The sequence below is a fragment of the Ostrea edulis genome, chromosome 4, assembly GCF_947568905.1.
Source record: "Ostrea edulis chromosome 4, xbOstEdul1.1, whole genome shotgun sequence".
In the NCBI taxonomy this organism is placed as follows: domain Eukaryota; kingdom Metazoa; phylum Mollusca; class Bivalvia; order Ostreida; family Ostreidae; genus Ostrea; species Ostrea edulis.
Genome location: NC_079167.1, coordinates 74719792 through 74746669, shown reverse-complemented (window position 1 = coordinate 74746669; position 26878 = coordinate 74719792). Strand labels below are relative to the sequence as shown.

The 26878-nt window shown below is 35.9% G+C and overlaps 1 protein-coding gene across 3 annotated transcripts; it reads right to left on the bottom strand.

Annotated features, from left to right (window-relative positions):
- Positions 1-964: 964 nt before the first annotated feature.
- Positions 965-25239, bottom strand: LOC125671708 (uncharacterized). 3 transcript variants are annotated; one of them, XM_056163781.1, is made up of 22 exons: positions 25165-25217; positions 24753-24842; positions 23897-24017; positions 23560-23754; positions 22671-22804; positions 21211-21319; positions 19966-20126; positions 15242-15361; positions 14850-14961; positions 11813-11997; positions 10421-10525; positions 10178-10264; positions 9503-9626; positions 9140-9313; positions 8787-9011; positions 8525-8637; positions 8357-8426; positions 8003-8239; positions 7121-7363; positions 6766-7008; positions 6573-6668; positions 965-1509 (listed from the first exon to the last, which is right to left on the bottom strand). In XM_056163781.1, the coding sequence occupies exons 2-22, from the start codon at positions 24756-24758 to the stop codon at positions 1367-1369; spliced, it is 3003 nt and encodes a 1000-aa protein (XP_056019756.1). In that variant the 5' UTR covers positions 24759-24842; positions 25165-25217; the 3' UTR covers positions 965-1366. The 3 variants fall into 3 exon arrangements, with proteins under 3 accessions (XP_056019756.1, XP_056019755.1, XP_056019754.1); XM_056163780.1 differs by lacking the exon at positions 25165-25217 and having other exon boundaries at positions 24753-24889; XM_056163779.1 differs by lacking the exon at positions 965-1509 and having other exon boundaries at positions 6379-6668; positions 24753-24929; positions 25165-25239.
- Positions 25240-26878: the final 1639 nt, after the last annotated feature.

Here is a 26878-nt window from a genome sequence, read left to right as displayed (position 1 = left end):
TGGTCGTGTGCTAATGTATAATTTACGTATGATAAAAATTGTTAAATATTGGTTGAAAGTTATCAAAACCGACAATTGTATTCTTCAATCTATATATGATGACATGTTGATTTGCAATCACAAGAACTGTAATTGGCGCTGCCAAGTTAAGCATTTATTATTATCGAAAGGATTTGGTGATGTATGGTTTAACCACTATGTTAATAATGAAGTTTTATTTCTAGAATGTCTCAAACAGCGTTTAACTGACAACTTCATGCAGTAACGAGATGAATTTTTTGATAATTCACCCAAATGTATTCTGTATAGACACCTTATTGATAATGCTACCATTCAATTTTACTTGACAAAATCTATTCCGGAAAATCTTATTAATCTTTTAGCAAAATTTAGATTGTCTGCTCACCAGCTTAGAATTGAACAAGGTAGATATAATGGCACAGCAAGACAAGATCGATTGTGTGAATTTTGTAATCTGAACGAAGTTGAGGACGAATATCATTTTATTTTAATATGTCCGTTGTACAAAAACCTCAGATCTGCATATATAAAAAAGAAGTATTGGTCGCATGCTTCTATATTTAAACTGGTACAATTGATGTCAATTCATAATAGAAAACAACTCTGTAATCTGGGTAAATTTTTAAAAAGTGCTTTACTCTTACGATCTAGCCAAACTATCGTCTAATGTATATGCTGGTTTTTGTTGGTTTCTTGTTTATGTAAACTTGACTCTCTTCATGTATGTCCATCCTCTAATATTCAATCCACTTTTCATACTGTATACATCTTTTTTGTTTATACTTTGTAATTGAATATGTATTATGCTGATGAGCCGTAAGGCTTAAAGCCAATAAACAATACAATACAATACGTGTTTGAATTGTTCTCTTTTTATCAGGAAATGATAGAAATATGGCTTCAGCATACAGTATTTACAACTTTATGACGAATTCAACAAAACTGTTGATTTAAAAATTTTAATGGCCGATTTGAATCACTTCTTTATAGATATAATATTTCAATTATTCAACCATTTGTTGGTATACAGAAATCTTTTTTCTTAAAAGACAAATATATTAAATGTAAGGTTTAAAATATAGACAGAACATATGTATATCGAAAACATTATGTTCGACAATAAGCAATTCATCATAGGAAATGTGTTCATCACTCGCACGTCCATAACCTCTCATACAGTAGTGAAATTCCACTGAAACATAAAACACAGACTGATCAAATTCGCTGACGGTAACACATCCAGTCACACAGTGTCATATAAAAATAAACTGGAAAGACTTCTACCAAAGTGTGAACCCTCTTTGTACCCCAATGGAGATGAAATTTGACGAGAGAATGAGGGTATTTATTCTTCATCCACTTGGCGGGAAAATTTGATTGTCATTTCGTCCCCTCCTTTGTTGGAGAATTTGACATATAAGAAAAGGACAAGACCCGTCAAAAGGACACCAACTATAATCATCACGATGGCTATCCCTGCAGCGCCACCTATAACAATAAAGATAATAGTACTAGAAATTATTTTGTTTTGATAAAATAGTCAAGTCTTAATGATAACGAAAGTAAAGACAACAAGAGGCCCATGGGCCACATCGGTCACCTTGGCCCATATCTGAAGAATTTCCATATATATTTGCATGTAAACCCTTAGTCCGTATTATGGCCCCAACCTACCCCTGGATGCCATGATTTTTGCAAACTTGAACCTACACTATGTCAGGAAGCTTTCATGTAAATGTCAACTTCTTTGGCCCAATGGTTCTTGAGAAGAAGATTTTTAAAGATGTTCCCTTTATTTGCATGCAAAACTTTGATCAACCCCTTGTGGCCCCATCCAACCCCCGGGGCCCATGATTTGAACAAACTTGAATCTGCAATATGTTAGGAAGCTGTCATGTAAATATCAGCTTTTCCGGGTATGTGGTTCTTGAGAAGATCTTTCAAGATTTATCCGATATATTTGTATGTAAAAATTTGATCCCCTATTGTGGCCCCATTCAACCATGATTTGAACACACTTGAATCTGCACTATGTCAGGAAGCGTTCATGTAAATTTCAGCTCTTCTGGCCCAGTGGTTCTTGAGAAAGGGATTTTTAAATGACCTCACCCTATTTTTGTGATTATCTCCCCTTTGAATGGGCCCTTCATTTGAACAAATTTGAAAGCCCTTTATCCAAGGATGCTTGTGGCCAAGTTTGGTTGAAATTGGCCCAGTGGTTCTGGAGAAAAAGTCGAAAATGTAAAAAGTTGACAGACGGACGGTCAACAAGCGATCAGAATAGCTCACTTGAGCTTTCAGCTCAGGTGAGCTAATGAAAAGGTGAGAGAACCACAACGTACCTGTTCTTAAACAGACAGCAACGTCTTATACTATAAATATATCTTAGGGAGATATCACGAACATGGGTAAGGATTGAGGAAATTTACATCATAAGACGGTAATTGTATACTATTTATAAAAATAAACCATACCCCGTTTTCTTTTTTAAAAACGATTATATACCAGTCATGATTTACTTTTTTTCCACAATTTGCGCGAATGATTTGCTCCCTTGAAAACTAGGATAAGGACACAGTATGGTGCAGTCCACAATATTTCATCATTAATACTAGGAAAAGATAATTTTACCACAGGTTGTTGTAATGAAGTGACAGTTAATGATTTCCCCAAGAATTAAGTTTAATGACTGAAAAAAAATATTAGATTATACAATACTTTGTACTCTTGTCTCCTCTGTAATTTTTAACCGCAATATTGGGTCATGATGTACATAACAAAGCATGTAATGATAAATGAAGACTGTTTTTCTAAAGACAATCTGGCATTAAGAAGTCAAGGACAAGGGGAGATTTTCATATCTACATGAATAAATATACATGCAATCATTGAATGCACTTTGATATATGTGAGATTGATCACCGTTCGTTATCTTCACCTTTCATCACGATTCCATATTGCTTGCGAAAAACGACACGAAAAATGACACGAGGGGTACCAGGTATTTGAATAAAATTATTGTACAATTATATAATTTTTCAGTTTTAAGGAAATAATCATTAATTGGCGCTTAATAAATCTAAGATATATTAATTGTTTTTCTATATATGCTTTGTATTGACGTTATGAACCGGGTATAGCGTAATACATTTATGTATCCCTATACTCGGGGAAAGCACTCGTACGAAATTGTAAAAAAAAATGTTGGACATTGTATCAAAACTTAGATCTCTCCTCAATGCCAGATTTCTGATCTAAAGCGAGGCTATCCCGGAGAGACTTTCTAATGTGGGGGCAGAGAGCCTCTGGGAAATTCCACTCAGACTTCCGGTGGAGGGGAGGGGGGTATGGAGTGAGACTTCCTCCGGAAATTTGGCTTTAGAGTGAAACTTCCCCGCTCTCCTGTGGTAATTTCTACTACAGATCAAGACATCCCTTTGTGTAGATTATCTCTACAACAAGCTTCCAGACTAGTTGTAAATAAAGTGCACCGCCACGGCACATGATACGCCCGTCACATATTGTTAACAGTATAGATTGTATCCATTAAAACATTTTTTTTTATATCACCTTAATTAAATGTCACAGTGACCTTAAAGTAGGATGCGACACACCTTCTACCTAAGATGCATTAGTTGACCAATTTTGGTGATTCTAGGTCTAATAGTTTTCAAGTTATAAGCCGGACAAGTTTTTGCCATATATGGCCATATCTTCTTAATGAAAGTCACAGTGACCTGGTTTTAATGTGCGACACACCTTCTACCCAAGATGTATCTACAGACAAAGTTTGATGATTCTAGGCCTTGTAGTATTTAAGTTACGGGTCGGACACGAAAAAGCTAACAGACGGACGGACAGACGGACGGACATGAACGCCATACCATGATACGCCCCGTCTTAAGACGGGCGTATAATAATACACGGTCTATCTTTCTCCGTGATTAAACGACGCCTGCAATATTGAAGACTTTAAGCCTCTGTAGCGTACATGTCATCTCTGTCATAATTGTGCTTTGCAGTTGTACATCCATACATAATTTTGAACATAGTCACCTTTGAAAACTTTTCATTCTTTTTGAGACGTCGTCAACTGTACATTTACACCTACGCTTAGCGCTTATGGCCCGTAGCATTGAGGGTTCTTTGACGCAACAACGCCTGCTGCGAAACAGGGCTTTCCTTTCTTATGTCATATCCGAAAGACCTGTGGTTCTCACTTGTAAACGCCGGACGTTTGACGAAGGAGCAATCATTACCCATTTATACGTTTTGTTTGACGCAGCTATGACATGAGCGGGGCACCTACTCGTAACCTCTCGATCACGAGGCGAACGTTCTATCCACTGCGCTACCATGACCAAATGTTTAGATTAATAATGAGACGATCTTTTAATTCCATTCAGGCATAAATTGTCTGTTAGTATTTTAGCTATTTCATATCTGTTAATTCCTCATACTATGGATCATAAAATTCACCGTAGTTTTCGTTGGTTCTGTTAATCTGTTTTAATCTATCTTTCTCGTTGTATCTCTTCGGGTTCAACACTAATCCGTAGGATGTCGATATACTAATTGTACGAACTTTCACATAACTTTATCCCAAATGAGGTACCTTTTAAACACACCGGACGCATTTGCTTTAAGATTTAAAACGGCGGGTGTGACCGGTCGACAGGGGATGCTTACTCCTCCTAGGCACCTGATCCCACCTCTGGTGTGTCCAGGGGTCCGTGTTTGCCAAACTATCTATTTTGTATTGCTTATAGGAGTTATGAGATTGATCACTGTTCGTTGTATTCGCCTTTCATGCGAAACATAATTACATATAATATGTATTATACCAGGTGTAGAACTAAATTACGAATAAAAGCAAGTTCGATTTAAGAAAGGCTATGTTTGGGGGAAATTGTTGAATAAATTATTTTATCTTTTACAATGTTGTCTTTTGTTTGAGGGGGGGGGGGGGGTATTCATTGGATATAAAATTTGAAAATTCAAGTCTTTTTTAGTATGACTATTTTATTCTATTATTTTTCTTTATTAATATTTTTCATGGTATATTACTAATTTTGAAATAAATATGCTTATAGGAATTATGAGATTGATCACTGTTCGTTATGTTCACATTTCATGCATTAGTATATGTATGAAGTATATGAAACGGTGAATATTGTGGATGACTTCCTGTTCTCTGTGTAATTTCTGTTTCCCTTGTTCACGATAAACCTTTTATTTTGCAAAATGTTGACCTCCTCATAACATTATTGCAAACAATATTTTCCGTTCCGTTCCGCGTTTTTGCTCGAATTTGGTTGAAAGGCTAATTAATAGGAGACACGCATTGTCAGTCACAATCGTTATTAGTTTGAACACAAACCCTCAGAAACACTAGAGGTGGGATCAGGTGCCTAGAATTAAGCACCCCCTGTTGACCACTAACATCCACCGTGAGTCATCTGTCTTGATCAGGTAAACAAAGTAATCCGTATTAAAAATATCATGAAAAGTATCTACGACCTTGCACTTAGTACATGTACATTACGAAATACGGATATGATCCTGAAAACGGAGGTCCCGTGTCGCGGTAATCGTCAGGGCCGTAAATTACATGGAGGCGGAGGAGGCAGCTGCCTCCTCAACTTTTGAGCCAAAAAAAATTTAAATTTAAAGTTCATTAGAATTTATGTTGTTTCCAATAACTAAGAACATGATACCTCCCTTAAAAAGCATTCCAAATCTTTCTTTTAGAATGAGTTAGTCAAGTAACATCTTAGAAGGCCCTAGAATCAAGGATTTTGCACGAAACGTGTTCAGTGTGCACAAAATGTGCTCAGCGTCCAGACCCCCGCCTAATTTCCTGCCTCCTCCAAATTGAAGGTTAATTTACGGCCCTGATCGTTGGCACGATAAGGAACCCTCACTGCTGCGGCTATGAGCACGATAAAGAACCCGCACTGCTACGGCTGTGAACACGATAAAGAACCCGCACTGCTGCGGCTGTGAGCACGATAAAGAACCCGCACTGCTGCGGCCGTGAGCACGATAAAGAACCCGCACTGCTGCGGCCGTGAGCACGATACAGAACCCGCACTGCTTCGGCCGTGAGCACGATACAGAACCCGCACTGCTGCGGTCGTGAGCACGATAATACAGAACCCGCACTGCTGCGACAGTGAGCACGATACAGAACCCGCACTGCTGCGGCCGCGAGCACGATAAAGAACCCGCACTGCTGTGGCCGTGAGTGCCACACGGAGATTACAAATTGTGATACCTCATCTATAGCTGGTGACGTCCTTACATCTCAAATTGGAAATAAACAAACAAAACTGAAAGAACATAGAAACGTCATCTTCCAAGTCACGTGAGCTAGAAATAGAGAGCTTTTATGAAGAAGATTCCAGTTCGGAACAGTTTGTTATTAGTATATAAACAAATAATTGAAGTTAGCTCGGTATTTATTTGTTGCTTGATTTGTATTTTCAATTCAAATACTGTTGTGCAAGTATTTAAGACCGTAACTCTGCTGTAATCAAATGCAATCGTACCCTTAGAAACACCGCCAGTGGAAGACGCTGATGCTAAGTCTCCATAGTACTTCTGGGGGTTAGCAATGTATGGCGTGCCATCAGGGAAGGATTTTCCTGTAAGATATATGTATTCATTAACCAAAGTGTGTTTTTGTCTGCACTTTGTACCGTATACTAAAAATTCGGGTAGATATGTACAATTAGTACTTACGACTGTAGACGCTGCATGTGGCCACAGCCGCCGGTCCAACCTGACCTATGTTACTCAGAGCTTGTGTACTCAGTCTGCACTCGAGCCGTGTATCACAATATGCAAACGACGCGCAGCTTCCGCCCTCCATATCTACACAGGATTTCGCGCATTGGTTCACACTTATTCCAGTTATTACCCGGTCGTTCACCATTTTGATATTCACATTAATCTGAGTTTGTTTGAAGTCGTCGATGTATTTCCCTAAAGCCAAAAACACAAACCCACCATTAACATGCAAGCACAATCATCAGGTGATATTTCCGTGCTTTTCTGATAGAAGAGAAAACTTACTTCACCAGATTGAAAAACTTACTCGACCAGTGATTGCACATAGGGCTAACTTTTATCTGCGCCTTAGGAACATCATAAACGTGTGATTTGCCTAGAAAGCAAGTCCCTATATCTGGGCAAAAATCGAAAGATTTGCAGCTAAATCCCTGGTAGTCAACACAGAATTTGGCGCACTGGTTGGTGTCGAAAATCTGTTGATAAACTGCATTGGAAGTCGATAATACCGTGGTACCCGGGGTTTCGACAAATTTGTTGGAGTAGTCACCTAAAGCAAACGAATGTGTTAGAAAAATAATCTATATCTCATTTTCAATGTTTGTCAAACTAAATTGTCTTAAGGCAGTTTCATTATCACACTATTATGAGTTCATAAAAAATATCTATTATTTTCTATTTAATGCAGTTTAATTTAATTAATAATCAAAGAAATATATAAGCTACTTTTTTAATGATGTCAGTTATACATAAACAGTAGAACATATTTTTGTTAAACAGTATAATAAGAATACAAAAAGACTGGTTAAAATGACAAAAAGTCTCAAAAAACTTCTATTCTATAAATCACATATAATAAACATACATTGCACAATAAAAAAAATACCAGCATAGGAGTTACTGCCTTTGACACATTTTTAAATATAGATAATTGATTATTTATACAAAGTAAAGACTTTGTCTTTATCAAATAGTTTACCATATATGTTTTATTGTACCCATTAAATAAAATTTATTTTAAAAAAAGAAGACATATTTCTATCGTGCACATTTTAATATTTAAAAAAAAAACCTTATGACGTCATATGAGGGTGAAGTTGCTTTTTACATGATTCATGAAAATTCTATAACATTTGCAGTAATGAGGCATGGAACACATATACAAGTATAGACTGTTAGTTAGGCTTACGAATGAAGAGATCCACTCCAATGTTCATTTTGATGGATGATGGTTTTTCGTCAGGATGGAGAGTTGACAGTAGACAGTAACTAGTAGCGTACTGATACTCAAACGAGTTACATACAAAACTCAATGACGTCATGCATGCCCGTGCACAATCGTCCACTGAGACTTGTGATAAAATGTCCGTGTCAAAATTCTGGACAAATTTATTTGTCATCACCTTGAAGTTACTCATAACTGTGGCTGACAAAAGAAAAATTCAGAACATTTAAAATTTTTTTTTTTTTTAATTTTCATTATGAAAAGCAGGCAGATTTATTTTATTACATGTACGTCACTTAATTATAAAACGACGCTTACTGGAGACCGTTGATTGATCCGGGTTACTCAGAATATTATTGCTGATAGACTGAGCTGTATACGTCTGCACCTAAATAAGTGACGTCATTATATAAGTGTTTTATGAAAATTAAGGACTAAATATCTGATTTTCTCCTGTAGTCGTGAACACTTAGTGGTATAACTTACATTCTTATCGAATTGAACTTTAATTTGGAATGTTTTCTTCACAACTGAATTCCTGAGGTTGTTCCATGCAGTTGTAAGTGGCACTTCTGCGAAATTAGCGGTACCGATTGTGCCTACAACCAAACAACATTACAATAAATCATTTTAACTGTCTGAATTCAATATTGTATGACAAAATCAGATTGTCATGTTAGGAAGGAACATAATGGGGATTTTTTAAAAAGGGATTACTGATAATTTAATTTGCATCTTTAAAACATACGATCATATAGGTCGCAACTCTGATGGGAATCGGTCACAGTGCCGTCGGCTGTGTGGATTTTACTTAAAGTACAGGATTGCGATGATGGACAATATTCAAAACTATTACAAGTCCAGTTCCCAAAGGATTGACAAGTATCTGCGCAATCGGAAGCGGAAGTGAATCCTTGGAAAACAGCGTCATTGTTGAACTGCACAACTTTTCCAGGAATCTTTTGATATTTCACTGAAAACAAACAGAAGTCAAGCATGAACATTTTGACTTTAGCATCTCTAAAGAGAGTTTATGGTTGTTGGGTTTTTTGTGTTTAATTATCCTAAGAAAATCACGTAAATACAACAGGCTGGGGTTACTTATTGCCGGTGCTTTATCCAGTAGCGTTGCCACGAAATAAGCTTGCGACTGCTGCATGTACATGGTTGGATTGGAGACTCTCAACGGCGTGACGCCAGCAGCACGTGCTACACTCGTAATGGATTGGAATAAAAAGATCTGCTTGTAGGAAATCACACTCTTATCAAAGTTTCCTGAAATATTCAATCAGCCATGTTTTAAGCACAGGCAATTGCATCGCTTGGGGTCGAATTTACTATATAAAGAGTACTCTTTATATAGTAAATTCGACCCCAAGCGATGCAATTGCCTGTGGTTTTAAGTTAAAACCTCGCTACACGTTAGTTATATTGATAACAATTTTAACAGATCAGATAACGTACCAAAATATGTAAGTTTGAATGTAATCTTTTGATCATCTGTAAAACAGGAACTGACGTCGAAGTTTGTGATTTGTGGATCCTCAGGGTCAAAATTAAATATGTTATAAGTCAAGGTTAAAGACTCCTAAATGAAATAAAAGATTAAATAAAACGTTGTTATGCAATGTCATTTGAAAAGGGAGACATAGAGAAATAAACTTTAGATAATGTGGGTTTTCCTTGTGGACACTAGTATAGAATACCGACATTTTTTATCTGGATCTTCATTTCTCGCATCTAACATGCAACTAGTCATATTGTCTCATCGTTTATGAAGATTCTTTCATAAATAAAAATGTTTGCTTTTACATATCTGCAATAATTCCTCCTTAAATGTACTAAATGTGTCTATATATACAAAAGGAGCGGATCCAGAAAAATTGTAAAAAGTCGGTTGAAACCAGAAATGTTACTATTTCCGCCCACAGGGGGGAAGGAAGTTGTAAATCCCAAAACGGCACAAAATGATTTCTTTTAGTTAGATAATTTCAACAAAACGAGACGTGTAACCACTATAACCCTAGTCCAGATCCGCCGCTATACAACAAGGTGTTACACTTTTTCAAACATCTTTATATATTAAATTTAACTCATAGAAAATAGATTAATAGAAACAATGATAATGTAACCCCTAACCCCTGGAATGGAGACATCAAGCTGAACGGGGACATCTTTTGATGACTTCGTCAGAGCTCCAGCATCATTAGTTTCTATCTCGTTAATCTGTGAGAGTGCAAATGAACACTAGTTCAGTTTGTTAATATATTCATTCTATATATAGGAGACACAGAATGATATTTGAATTGAAATACTTTGGGAAATGTATGGATACATTTGTACATTAAATTTATTTTGATTAATATGAATTCTAGTACTTACGGCAAGGAAATAAAATTCCAGTATCGCATGAACTTTGAAAGGACCCAACGGATAGTCGTCTCTCGTGCGAATGAACACGTCACAGTTCAAGCCACGAGTTTTGCGCTAAAATTTAAAAATGTAACAACCGTATCTCTGTATATAATGTAACAACCGTATCTCTGTCTATAATGTAACAACCGTATCTCTGTCTATAATGTAACAACCGTATCTCTGTCTATAATGTAACAACCGTATCTCTGTCTATAATGTAACAACCGTATCTCTGTCTATAATGTAACAACCGTATCTCTGTCTATAATGTAACAACCGTATCTCTGTCTATAATGTAACAACCGTATCTCTGTCTATACTGTAACAACCGTATCTCTGTCTATAATGTAACAACCGTATCTCTGTCTATAATGTAACAACCGTATCTCTGTCTATACTGTAACAACCGTATCTCTGTCTATACTGTAACAACCGTATCTCTGTCTATACTGTAACAACCGTATCTCTGTCTATAATGTAACAACCGTATCTCTGTCTATAATGTAACAACCGTATCTCTGTCTATAATGTAACAACCGTATCTCTGTCTATAATGTAACAACCGTATCTCTGTCTATAATGTAACAACCGTATCTCTGTCTATAATGTAACAACCGTATCTCTGTCTATAATGTAACAACCGTATCTCTGTCTATAATGTAACAACCGTATCTCTGTCTATAATGTAACAACCGTATCTCTGTCTATAATGTAACAACCGTATCTCTGTCTATAATGTAACAACCGTATCTCTGTCTATAATGTAACAACCGTATCTCTGTCTATAATGTAACAACCGTATCTCTGTCTATAATGTAACAACCGTATCTCTGTCTATAATGTAACAACCGTATCTCTGTCTATAATGTAACAACCGTATCTCTGTCTATAATGTAACAACCGTATCTCTGTCTATAATGTAACAACCGTATCTCTGTCTATAATGTAACAACCGTATCTCTGTCTATAATGTAACAACCGTATTTCTTTCTTTCTTTTTTTTTTTTTTTTATCATGCTTTATTTTTAGACATTTACAATTACATCACAACCGTATCTCTAGACATGTCTATAATGTAACAACTGTATCTCTGTCTATGATGGAATATGATTTTTACAGATGATTAACATGCATGCTTGTAATCACTCATTTATTGGAGAAATGTACAGTTGAATTAATTTCACCTGTCTTGTTGTTATTTGCAGTAAGTATTTGTCTTGTCTTACTCCCTGGTTAACATAAGATATATACAGGTAGGTATAAAAAAGGTAATAATGAACGAAAAATTCGGAGAAATAAAATATCCCATTGTTACAAGAACAGCTGTACCCTCCTATCACAGAACATCGCGCTACTCACCCTGCCCGTGTAAGTGTAGTTATTATCGAGGTAAAATAAATCGCCGGGATTCTTCATTTTCAGTATGAACTGTTGTTTGGTGGCACCTGTCGATACGTTGGTTGTCACGGTAGCGTCAAATGAATTGTTCTGTATCGGGATGATGGAGCAATTCTGCATCACTTTATCAATGGCGTAGCCCACACCTTAGAAGGAAATGACGAAATCATTTTAACGAAGTAGTATGAAACCGCAATAAATGTACTTCTAGTTAACTTCATATTCAAAATTTATCATTGATATCAAAATTTTGTTTTTAAATCAGTCTCCCTGCCTGGATTCCCCCCGTTTTCCTTTTTGCTTTCGCCTTTTGAGATCATCCTTGTGGAAAGCTATATAGTGTACTTTTGCTTCGGCCTATCTCCCTTTGATAAAGTTCTTAATCTTTAGGTGAAATCAGCTTCTATATTCGGGTACATAGTTTGTACGGCTAACTCCTCTCTTCGTTTTTCAGTATGGAGATTCTAATACACGCATCGACACTTCGCCGCGAGTTACGTCCCTTTGCGGGGTCAGCCAAAGGTCAATCGGTGAAAAACCAAGTTTTCGTTCTTTACCTTACCAAATGCAAAACGTTATTACTTTGAATTTTAGCTAATTATCAAGTTTTCATACAAGTTAATAAGTTACCCAATCTGCAATTGATGGAAAAATAATAGATGTCAAAGCTACAGATAGTAAAATTACAAAAGGCCAACGTAGGGAAATAATTTTTTTTAACCGGGAGATGGCAGACAAGGGACGTAACTTCCGCGAAGTGTTGATACGTGTATTTTACAGTGTTTTGGTTGGGTTTGGATTTTCTTTGTCATGTAATATACAAGTTGGTGATTGATTAATTGATTGTATCTTGCTTAACGTCTCGCTCGAGAATATTTCACTCATATAGAGACGTAACCAAGACCGGTGAAGGGCTTCAAATTTAGACCTATGCTCGGCGCTTACGGTCATTGAACAGTGAGGGTTCTTTAGCGTGCCACACCTACTGTGACACGGGACATCCGTTTTTAAGGTCATCTCCGAGGACTCGTGATATTCACACCTGATGCCGAGCGTTTGGCGATGGAACTATCACTACCCGTTTTAACGACTTGGGTCTGTCGCGGCCGGGATTCGAACCCCGGCCTACCGCATGCGGGGCGAACGCTCTAAGCTCTTGGCCACCAGAACTAATGCCAGTATTTAGGAAAATTCTGTATAGAGGGTACATGTACATAATCTGTGTGTCCTCTCCCCTCACTATTACTAAGCTAAGTCGTGCTTCCCGTACTCTTGGATTTGCATTCTGTACAAGATTAAGACTTGCATTCTTTATAAGATTAACATTAGATTGATCTATCTTCGTAACCTTATTATTTCACAGTGCTTGTATCAATATCAGAAACGTACATATTGCTTGATTTTGATTATCGTTTCATATTTGTGGAAATTGCAGGTTTCAGAAATTAGCCAACCTTTGGATATTATTGATTTTATGTACATTTGGAAATACATGTAATTCAGTGATTCACAGGTAATGAAAATTTATATGATAGTATTTACATGTACCTGTAGATAGATATATATGATAGTATGTACATGTAGATAGATATATATATAATAGTATTTACATGGACCTGTAGATAGATATATATGATAGTATTTACATGTAGATAGATATACATGTATATGATAGTATTTACATGTACATGTAGATAGATATATATGATAGTATGTACATGTACATGTAGATAGATATATATGATAGTATTTACATGTAGATAGATATACATGTATATGATAGTATTTACATGTACATGTAGATAGATATATATGATAGTATGTACATGTAGATAGATTTGTAACTTGGCAACCATGTTACATGATACCAAGATAGTTGTACATCCTGTTCTCTAAAGTTACGGTTCTTTGATAATTTGCTTGTGTGACGTTCTTTCTGCTTTCCATCAGGGTTTATACTTCGCATATTTAAAAGTTATTATTACTCAACATTACGATTGATATAATAGTACGTTTTGATGACGACAGACTAATTTTGTACTGTTCGCGGTACTCTTGTTGTACTTTTTGATGACGACAGACTAATTTTGTACTGTTCGCGGTACTCTTGTTGTACTTTTTGATGACGACAGACTAATTTTGTACTGTTCGCGGTACTCTTGTTGTACTTTTTGATGACGACAGACTAATTTTGTACTGTTCGCGGTACTCTTGTTGTACTTTTTGATGACGACAGACTAATTTTGTACTGTTCGCGGTACTCTTGTTGTACTTTTTGATGACGACAGACTAATTTTGTACTGTTCGCGGTACTCTTGTTGTACTTTTTGATGACGACAGACTAATTTTGTACTGTTCGCGGTACTCTTGTTGTACTTTTTGATGACGACAGACTAATTTTGTACTGTTCGCGGTACTCTTGTTGTACTTTTTGATGACGACAGACTAATTTTGTACTGTTCGCGGTACTCTTGTTGTACGATTAATAAAAAGTCTACAATTTTTAAACTTTATAATACATTTGAGATATACATCATAGAAATTAATCTGACATTTTGTTTGCATAATTTCCATGCGCAGCTAGAGGCTGTATTATATCGTTAGTAGCATTTATATCATAAACAGTAACTATTTGGTTTTATTCTATTGTCAAATACCATATATCATATTATCATTGAACTCTGATCACAATATTGCACATATACACTGTAGATATATTTTCAACATGATGAATTCTTATTATGATTTTTAAAAAAACCCGATTCGATACGCGAGAACATGTTCTGTAGGACCTACCAGTAACTATTAGGCACTGTTACTGTACTATGAAAACACAAAAGATTGTTTACCTAGGTTTTAATTTCATACCTATGTAATCAAATCGTATATAACCAACGTTATACACATGTACGTTTTCAATTCCATACATATGCCCGCCGTAAAATGGCTGAAATATTGCCCAGTCAGCGTCAAACCCTAAATAATCAATAAACCATACCTATGGTGTAGTCGTGAATTTCCGTAATGGTGTCATTACTGTAGTAGGGTGGAACCCCATACGAAGGGCGATAATCCAACCGCATCAACTTATATGAAGAATCAAACCATACCTGCATTACAAAGGAAATAGAATACGACTGATAACCAAAAACCAAACAAAACTTTTGATTAGCTGTCCATTTTTCCCCTTACAAACATGTGCTCTTCCGATTCAAAAGTTTACACCCAATCAGAAGACTAGAAGCGAAGCAACAGCATCCAGCACGAAAAGACGTACAGTGATATTGTATATGTAACGAATTTTGTTTTGAATATTGAAACGAAAAATGTGTGGGTTGGAAGGAAGTCTAAATTCCCATCCTTTCAAGTAACAAAGGAAATACAACTCACGTCAGCGTTCTTGGAGGATCCCGCTGATGAAACAATTTCTTCCCTGTAGTAGAAGGCGGATGGTAAGGATGGTACCCCTCTTACCTGGCTGCGGTTGGTACAGGTAATAAAATGTGGAGTCTGAAATGACATGTATATTTAGAACTGTTTACTTTTCCTCTATATGGGTAGTTTGCAATCGTGCATCATGTTTTGGTGACACTTTCCTAATAGTGAAACCTAACCCCAGAAAGAAACACTGAATAGACAGTTTTAACCTACCCCCAGAAAGAAACAGAATAGACCATTTTAACCTACCCCCAGAAAGAAACAGAATAGACAATTTTAACCTACCCCCAGAAAGAAACAGAATAGACAGTTTTAACCTACCCCCAGAAAGAAACAGAATAGACAATTTAACACCCGGATGGCAAAAGGAATGACTAATAATATTAGCTATTTCCCCATGACTTGACACGTTGCAACTTCCACCTACAAAAAATGTATGATGACTCGTTACGCAAGAGCTTGTTCTGCGTATGATAAGTTTTTAAATCGAGGCAGATTACTGACAAACAACTTCAAACAGGCGGATGTTACAGGGTTTCAACAGTCTCGTTTAAAGTCAACATTTCGCAAATTATATGGTCGTTATATTGATCTAGGATTACTCCGTTTATATGTCCAGGGGTCCGTATTTGCCCAAATATTAACTTTTTTATTTCTTATAGGATTTATGAGATTAATCACTATTTGTCATCTTCACTTTTTCATGTTATGTATATCATCGTCGGAAGGAGTGGATAACTATAACTTATTAAGCATACTAGCTGCAGTATCATGAATAGCCGTATCAATCACACCGCCGTATCATGAATAGCCGTATCGATCACATCGCCGTATCACGAATAGCCGTATCAATCACACTGCCGTATCACGAATAGCCGTATCAATCACACCGCCGTATCATGAATAGCCGTATCAATCACACTGCCGTATCATGAATAGCCGTATCAATCACACCGCCGTATCATGAATAGCCGTATCGATCACACCGCCGTATCATGAATAGCCGTATCAATCACACCGCCGTATCATGAATAGCCGTATCAATCACACTGCCGTATCATGAATAGCCGTATCAATCACACCGCCGTATCATGAATAGCCGTATCGATCACACCGCCGTATCACGAATAGCCGTATCAATCACACTGCCGTATCATGAATAGCCGTATCATGAATAGCCGTATCAATCACACTGCCGTATCATGAATAGCCGTATCAATCACACCGTCGTATCACGAATAGCCGTATCGATCACACCGCCGTATCACGAATAGCCGTATCGATCACACCGCCGTATCATGAATAGCTGTATCAATCACACCGTCGTATCACGAATAGCCGTATCAATCACACCGTCGTATCACGAATAGCCGTATCGATCACACCGCCGTATCACGAATAGTCGTATTGATCACACCACCGTATCACGAATAGTCGTATCGATCACACCGTCGTATCACGAATAGCCGTATCAATCACACCGCAGTATCATGAATAGCCGTATCAATCACATCGCCGTATCATGAATAGCTGTATCAATCACACCGTCGTATCACGAATAGCCGTATCAATCACACCACCGTATCACGAATAGCCGTATCAATCACACCGCCGTATCATGAATAGCCGTATCAATCACATCGCCGTATCACGAATAGCCGTATCAATCACACTGCCGTATCATGAATAGCCGTATAAATCACACCGCCGTATCATGAATAGCTGTATAAATCACACCGCCGTATCATGAATAGCTTTATAAATCATACTAGTTAATCTATGAATGATTATATGATTAATAATAGCAAGTGTCATGAATAGGTTATAGATATTATAAATCATATTGACAAGTATCATGAATAACTAATAGATGTATATCACATTAACAAGTATCGTGGATAGCTATAAGATTAAAATCACATTAACACGTATCATGGATAGCTAATACTGTAGATGTAAAACTTGTAGATTTGAATCACTCAGAATCAGCATCATTAGCTATAATATTTATCATACTCGCACGTAGCATGGATAGCTAATAGATTTAAATCACTCAGAATCAGCATCATTAGCTATAATATTTACCATACTCGCAAGTAGCATGGATAGCTACATAAATCATATTCGCTAGTCATGGGGTTTGTGTATTGTGTTATTATGTACCCCAAACGGAGGTTTTTTTTATTCTAACTGCCGTGGTGGTCTAGAGGTAGAGCGTTCGCCCTGCATGCGGAAGGTCGGGGTTCGAATTCCGGCCGCGACACACCTAAGTCGTTAAAACTGGTAGTGACAGTTCCATCGCCAAAAGCTCGGCATCAGGTGTGAATGTCATGGGTCCTTGGAGATGACATAAAATGGTGTGGCACGCTCAAGACCCCACACTGCTCAAGTTGAATGAGGTTGTTAGATACCGTACGTTTGAATCAACCAGTTAGATATACATGTACGTATAATCAATTCGTAATATTAGTATATTTTTTCGTGTGAATGCATTGATCATGGTCAGTAAAACTCCAATAGGTTATCTGGTGGCGCCCAGTTTTTCATTGGTGGAAGAGAGAACCCAGATACAATGTACCTGGGAAGAGACCACCGATCATCCGAAAGTAAGCTGGCAAACTTTCTCACCGGCGAGAGCGGGATTAGAACCCGCGCCGACAGAGGTGAAAGGCCGTGTGATTTTGAGCGCGATGCTCTAACTATTCGGCCACGGAGGCCCTGCAATAAAGATGAAGATAACGAACAGTGATCAGTCTCATAACTTCTATAAGGAATACAAAATAGAGAGTTGGGCAAATAAACAATGCATTTATGGTATGAAAGATTAGCCAACAACTATGTAAGCTATAATATTTAAGGTAAATGCCATAATGTACACGTATCAAAAGAAGTATAGCGCACTTGGTATGCAATTTCGCCAACAGAAATATTTTTTTCATGAAGATCATTTTTTACAAATATTCTCCTATACAATGTCAGTTTTTACTTGTGTTTACTTAAATTACTCAATAAAGATATCTATATGTTGATAGTATCTTTATTTGATAAGCATAAACATCACCGTGATTATATAGAGTATATAGGAGATGTAACGTAATGGGCCTAAAAAATTGCAAGCTGTTGCAAAAGACCACCCTAAACCAGAAATAAAACACTGAAATTGTTTTACTTGAGTATGGCTGTACATAAGTCCATTTGAGGAAATGTGGTTTAAAGTGGCCCTCTTGTTGAAAATGGCTAAAATATGACCAAAATCGTTCTCAAAATTTACCTTGAGATTTAGCAGCCTGTCAAACGTTAAACCTGTAAACTTACATGCCTGGGTGGCCTAGTGTTTTAGGTGCTCGGTAATCTTAAACTTAAAGCACGCATTCCGAGTTTAAGTCCAATATTTTCCCAATCTATTTTTTGTTTTTTTTTGCTTTCATTTTTTTTTGGGGGGGGGGGGTCGTTTTCTTGAGGAGGGATGTGTATTATTTAAATGTAATACATATATTTTAACAAATATTAGTCATTTTTATCATAACTTTCAATATTTGCAAGTTACGACTTAAAGAAAAGGAATTTATTCCGAGATCACTGTAGTTCCGTTTGTTTACACTAACCTGTTCCTGTTCCTGTGTGTACACTCATGATTTTCAAACCGTAATGGGACTGACGGAAAAGCAAAACAAAGTACAAGAAAAAGGGGCACAAATGCACAGCATGTAATAAGTAAAAATAAGTCAAGGGAGGAAAAGAACTGCTATACAGTTTGACTTCTCAAGAGTAAATATAAAAACCCATGTAGCAACTGTCATATGATGTTTAGGCAAAACTAAACACTCGAATTATCAACCAAAGGCAAATGAACTGATGAAATCTATTAAAGGTGCTGCAGCCATGTCAGGAAAAAGATAGTGAGCTTATTAATGCCATGTAAAAGGGTTGTTGTGTGATATGAATGCACCTATGAAAATATTGTTTATTAGGAACATGGTTTATTGATTAAAGAACGACTCATATAAATGTCAGTAATGCTAAACTGTGGCAGTTATTTTTCTTGGTTAACGAAACATTAAAAACGTTGACCTTACATTCAAAAATAACACGCCAATCTATTATTGGAAACCGGTGTTTTCCCTTTAGATTTCTGAGTCGACCGTTTTGTCAGCAAGAGCGTTATACCTCTTTTTTTTTAATTTTACAACTTTTCAATACTTTTGCGTGACTAGTGAAGGATACGACAATACACATTGTTTTAATTATTGTAGTCAAAGAAGACTCTAGCGGGGGAGGGGTGTATGACAACATGTAAATTGTGATCCCACTATAAAACCCACGGAAGAGAAGGGTAAATCACTTGTTTAAAGTCTCCAAGACACTGGTAAAGATCTAAATCTATATTTCATATCAGGCTTGGGTTATAACTTTTCTATAATTCATATTCTTTTAATGAAACGAATATTTGTTTTTATTTTTTTTTAACACTGTTTTAGATAATTATGTTCAATTTTTAATTGTAGTTTATTGTTGTTTTAATGTAAATCGCTTAGACTATTTTTTAAAAAAATTATATAATGCGCTATATAAATACTGTAAATAATAATAATAATAATAACAGTTTTACATTTTCTAAACTTGAATCGCTTTCTTCACATATTCCAAAATATTTCAGATAGTTTGATCAACCTTACCTCAAACACTGTGGTCTGTGGATCGAGGGTGGTTGTAAAGTCTGTGTAGTCGTAAATGTGGTGGAACGTTCGAGGAGATGCCCCATCTTGTTTTTGCATTCCAAATATTTCAGCACGGACAGGAACTTGTGCGTAACCAGATGACGACAGCCAAGACTGATCTGTTTTCAGAGCAAGAGGTTCAAGGGCTAAAATATTTAGCTGAATCACTCTGCTATTACTCAAAAGACAAGTTTTTAAATATTTCTCACGCAACATTGTAGCCCCGCACTAATATCCTGAGAGTTCTTCTAGTTGTTTGTTCGTTTTTATTTAAGAACAAAATGAAAGAGGTTTTCCTATATTTTCCTTTCCAAATTTACTCCAATATAGAATTGAGTAGACCAGATTTATTTTCAATATATTGAAATGAAGACATTTCATCGATCTCCGACTAATTCAAAGAATATACATAAGAAGCACACGTTCAGATGTCCTGGAGAAGTGTTCGATACTAGCTATCATAAACACTTTTGTTGCTTATTTAAATTCGGAATTACATGTGACCCAAATCTTCCATGAAAATATATATTGATGTATTTTCTTCAAATCGATAATTAGAAGTTACTGTTTTACATCGATAAATTTGATTTCTTATGCTAGTCTCTGAAAATCTACCAGGGTATTGTTTACATTCATAGTTTACCTGTGTTATTACATTCAGAGTTTACCTGTGTTCTCACATTCATAGTTTACCTGTTATTACATTCAAGGTTTACCTCTTATTACATTCATGGTTTACCTTATATTACATTCATAGTTAACCTGTTATAACATTCATATTTTACCTGTTATTACATTCATAATTTACCTGTTATTACATTTATACTACCTGTTATAACATTTATACTTTACCTTCATATTACATTCATACTTTACCTGTGTTATCACATTCAGAGTTTACCTGTTATTACATTCATAATTTACCTGTTATTACATTTATACTACCTGTTATTACATTCATAATTTACCTGTTATTACATTTATACTACCTGTTATTACATTTATACTACCTGTTATTACATTTATACTACCTGTTATTACATTTATACTTTACCTTCATATTACATTCATACTTTACCTGTGTTATCACATTCATAGTTTACCTGTTATTACATTTATAGTTTCCCTGTGTTATCATTCATAGTTTCCATGTGTTACTGTTACATGTATACTTTACCTGTGTGAGATACAATAATGGTTTACCTGTGAAGTAATAGTCTAGGGTGAATGTAGAGCTGAGAGGGGCCCATGTGAGGCAGGTTCTCCAATAGTCGCAATTTATTCCTCGAATCACCTTCTTACCCATGTATGTCTGTTCAAAAATCATGCACCACATTATTTAAAAAATCAGACACCACATTACTTATAAATCAGATAGACAATCAGACACCATATTATCTAAAAATAGACACCACATTATCTATAAATCAGACACCACATTATCTATAAATCAGACAACACATTATTTACAAATCAGATACCACATTACTTATAAATCAAACACCACATTATTTATAAATCAGATACCACAGTACTTATAAATCAGATACCACATTATTTTAATTTATTTGGGAATCAAACACTACTTTATCTATAAATCAGAGACCAAATTATCTATAAATCAGACTCCACATTATCTATAAATCAGACACCACATTATTTAACAATTATTCATCACATTATTCATAAACAAACACCATATCATTTGTGAATCAGACACCACAGTAATTATAAATCATACACCATATTATTTAAAAATCAGACACTACATTATCTATAAATCAGACATCACATTATCTATAAATCAGACACCACATTATCTATAAATCAGACACCACATAATCTAAAAATCAGACACCACATTATCTTAATTATCAGACACCACATTATATAAAAATCAGACACCACATTATATAAAAATCAGACACCACATTATCTATAAATCAGACACCACATTATCTTAACAATCAGAGACCACATTATATAAAAATCAGATACCACATTATCTATAAATCAGACAGCACAGTACTTATAAATCAGACACCACATTACTTATAAATTATACTTATAAGTTAGACCCCACAGTACTTATAAATCAGACACCACATTATCTATAAATCAGACACCACATTACTTATAAATTATACACCACATTACATATAAATCAGACACCACATTATTCAGACACCACAGTACTTATAAACCATACACCACATTATTTATCAAAGGGACACCACATTACTTAAAATTCAATCACATTATTTATATTAGTCACAACATTATTTATAAATCAAACACCGGTACCAAATCCTAAATTCAGTATGGATATACCACACGTTCGTCACCTATATGTGATTCCACACGTATTACTTGTGATATTCTACATACATGCTATGCATTATTGGTAAAACATAGCTGATGTACATCTACATGTGAAAAGACACCACATTGCTCGTGAATCTGTGAGCCAGTTGCCTCATTCTGTTTATTCTGATGTGAATTAATATCCAATGAATTTAATACACTGTATAAGCATGACCCATCCCTCCAGTCAATATCATTATGTACAGTCCTAAAATAATTCTGAAACTTTTACTTAAAATCGAATGATGAAATGGAACGACAACGTGCAATTTACTAGTAATTGAACCCTTTCACCTCACCTGTCCGTATTTTTTCGAGAAGTGCAGGGCGCCATTAGTGCTGAACACATGCAGTCCACCCTCCATATGAACATTTCCAAACAACAGGTTATTGTCATCGACAGTCAGGTTAGTGGTCTTACAAGACTGGTTAGCTGAAATTCAGTGTTAATTACTCTCCTATCAAAACTGTTTTCTTACAATTGATACCCCTCTCATCTTTTTCTTTCCTGATTCTTTTCACTAACCTAATACATGTATAAAGAATGACAACGAACGGTTCACTTTAAAAGATTGCTGTCCCGTGAGGATCCGGGTTAGAATAGGTCCTCATTACCATTTGCCTGTCGTAAGAGGCGACTAAATGGGGATGAGAGCGCAATACCCGAGGCCCTGTGTCACATCAGGTGTGGTAGGATAAAGATGCCTCCCTGCTCAAAGGCCTTAAGCAACGAGCATTGGCCTAAATTTTACAGTCCTTCATCGGCAATGGTGACGCCTCCATATGAGTGAAAAATTTTCAAGATGGACATTAAACAGTATAAAACCAACACCTTAAAAGACTGCTGCCATATTGTAATTTACCAGCTAGTCAGCATATTCAGGACTGAAAACTTTATTTAGTACTTTTCAGTAGGCAATGTCGAAACAAATCATGAAGTCGAGTAATTATTGCACGACTTTCTTTGCACCCCGGTGTCCGTTCTCGGGGTGGGATATTTTGTTAAGTGGCTGTCCGCTCACTCATAATGGTTTCCGACTCAACATCGACATTCCCAGAATGAATGCTAACATTTCAGTGATTAAAATATAACTAAATGAACACGGAAAAAGTCACTGAATAAACAGACCCATCTGTGTTTAATCGTCGGAAAAAAATATTTATAGACTACACCCTTTTTATACATACGATAGACATAAAACAGTTCCTCCGTGCTGTAGTCGAATATGAGTTTGCTGATGTCGTCCCCTTGCAGCATGAACAACGCTGCCCGGTTGTTGTTGAAGTCGAAATATTCCTCCGCAGAAACGGTCATGTTTCCGTCCGCGATGATAGCCTCCAGTTTGGTGGAAAAAGTGTTGGGTATGACTGGAAATGGGGGCTCTATGTGCATGGAAAAGAAACGACATTTGGTTGTCTCGGTTTTTGAACATATACTAAGTTTGCAAAGAAAAATGTGAAGGTCTTTCAGAATTTTAACAATTATTTGTGAAGGTTGTACATTGTATCTGTTGCCGTACATTACCTGTGGGCTGGGTCGGTCGGACACCTGGCTGAGGAGTACAGGTGTAAAGATTGCTGGGTTGGCAGTGGATTCCATACATTATAGAAAACAGCACCACCAAACATACTGACACAGACCCGCTCTGTGAAAACCAAGGAAAATATAACGAAGACAGAAGGACCACTCCCACAAAATACCTTAGAACGGCCATTGTCAGTGTTACGTGTACTTTTCCATTGATCAAAGTTATTGTACACAATATGTTTTAGATTAAGGCAACAAAATTCAATTAATTAGAGATATCTTCTTCATTTTGTCGTAATCGATCAATTCACAACCCATCTATGAAATGTTAATATTCTTGTTAAACTCATTTAAAACATACGTGTTTTAATTTTTTCATTCTAAATTACGTCCGAGACCATTCGTGTCATGAGACTGGTGTGCGTATGAGATTTAGACGACTGTCTTGTAAACTGCGTGAACATTTTTGCAAAGGAAAGAGCTCAGGGGGTAAGAGAGGAGCGGACACGCATGCTAAACTGTTCCTAGTCAGGGAATTCTAGAAACCAGACTGATATTACATGCAGCTCCAAAATTTACGTAATGGTACCAAAACCGTAAGACGAATGCGAAAATTTTAGAATGGGGTAATTCTTCCATATATCATATTTATTTGTCAATCAACATCAAATTATATTACCCTGTCAAATTTTACATGTACATGTACCTGTGACAGCACAGATTAATACAGATACGCTATCAGCACATTCAGTTATTTCATTGTATTTTCAATATTCAAAGTATTTTACCCGCCTGCATCAATGTAAACAGTTTAAAATAAGAAAAGGAGTTAGATTAAGGCGCGGTTACTCACCGACATGATTAGGACTGGGGCGGTGTAGCAGTGTAGTCGATTTCAGGATGTCTGAACTATGAACTTGTACAATACAACAAATGTCTCCCCCTAGTTGTATAAGGTATCAGAAGATAACGAAGTTAGATAGCACGGGTGATTAAAGCGATCGAATTTTATAAGTGCTCGGGACATCACCTATTAAAATACACGTCGTATATATATATATATATATATATATATATATATATATATATATATATATATTCATGTCTTATACATGTATGAGTAACTTTAATGAAATATTGATAGTTGTTAAATTTAACGGAAACTTCACACATTTACCGCAATTGTTACAGAAATGGGAACCAATGACACTGGCAATTTAAGATATTCTTAGGGGAAATGCTTAGAACACAGGGAGGATACTTACATGCATTCGTAGATCATTGCCTGTGGATCTTAGCCTTTTTACATGTACATGTATATACTACGAGAGCGCAGCAGGCTCATTCAGCATTCGAGATTTGGAATTCGAACTTCAATAACCTTAATCAATCAAAATGTAGGTCACAATAAATTTAAAAGCGACAACACATTTTTATCAAATTCAGAAAATGTAAACGATCGCCATCTTTATTTTAAAATTAGAGTTTCGAGGTTACATAAACTTGGAACGTAACCGAGAGCAAATCAAATACATTGCTTTTTAGTTTCTTTTATCTAAACCTACACGTTTGTGTTGTGCACACAGTGTGCTTTCTATGTCTTGTTGAAATTCAACCATGCTTTCTAATAATAATAAAAAAAATTACATCGGCAGCATTCCCTAGTTTTTCTGATATAATTACTGGACAAGAATATATTTCTTTGTTGTTCAACGGCGTAGCTCCACAACCACTTCAATATTTGCTTTTATTTCATATAATAAATATTGAAGATAAAGGGGGAGATATTAAGAGAGACAGCTGGATGAAGAAAAATAGTTTCCCTGCTTTTCCCCGAAGCTGTATTTTTTTTTTTTTTTTTTTTTTTTTTTTGGTCTTGTTTTGGAAAAAAAGAAAAGTTAGTTATACTAATCGATAATCGTTTCCGTTCACCTACATTTGCATATTGTCAAAATAGTGTCCAATGATTAATCATAAGAAGGGTGTGGAACAGCTGACTCTACTGTTGATGTTGCCTGTTAATACAGACAAAATACAGGTAGCATGCAAAACTTATACGGTACCAATTTTGATGCACCAGATGCGCATTTCGACAAATAATGTCTCTTCAGTGATGCTCAAGCCGAAATTTTGGAAATATTAGCCTTATCACATTGTTCAATCAAACATTCACATGAATATGACAACAAGTAATGCATTTATGAAACTTGTACAGACGCTTAATCATGATGGGGTAGAAGACCCCAACGAGTTGAAGGTTAGACAGCACTTCCTCCCTTTGAAACGACGCTGAATAATAGAAGTTCAATGCAATGTCTTCCTCTTCCTTTGGTTGGATGCCTATTTATCAAGGAATCCATCCCTCTCCCCTTTATCTTTAATTAAATAATTAAATAAAATTTGTTTTCAAATTGGATTTCCCCATCCCCACTTTTTAAGGTAGCTGTACGCCGTTGTATTATCTTTATGTTAAAGCCGTAGAAATGACCAAAGTATGAAGTATCGATTTAATGAAATAGTTCAATACCTGTTTAACATCATTCTATACTTAAAAATTGCAATGAATGACCGAATTTATACCATAAACTGTCACAACACAGGCAGAAACATGTTTGTGAAAATCCAGATGCATTGAAAAGACGGTTACTATGAAGAAAAAATATATAAATTTCAAGAAAAGCAACGAAAATAATAACGAAATTGGCTTTAGTTAAGATTAGTTCGATTTTAACGGTAAACTTACCGTGTATATGACTGATATTATTCGATAAGTAAGGAAATATGGTTGTACCCCATTTTCAAATTTAGATAACCTCAAATCTTATAATCTTACAATAAAGATGGCGATCGTTTACATTTGATGAGTTTGATTTAAATTTGTTGTCTCTTTTACATCATGTATTGTAACCTATATTTTGATTGGTTAATTTGGATGTTGACGTTCGAGAATCGAATTCCAAATCTCGGAATTCGAATCTT

What these genes read in the sequence shown, in the direction of transcription:
- LOC125671708 (XM_056163779.1), bottom strand. An exon ending in GGAACTGTTTTATGTCTATC is followed by an intron (nt 22,805 to 23,559) that starts GTATGTATAAAA and finishes ACTGAATTTCAG; the next exon opens with CTAACCAGTCTTGTAAGACC. An exon ending in TGGAGTGGATCTCTTCATTC is followed by an intron (nt 7,364 to 8,002) that starts GTAAGCCTAACT and finishes CGTTTGCTTTAG; the next exon opens with GTGACTACTCCAACAAATTT.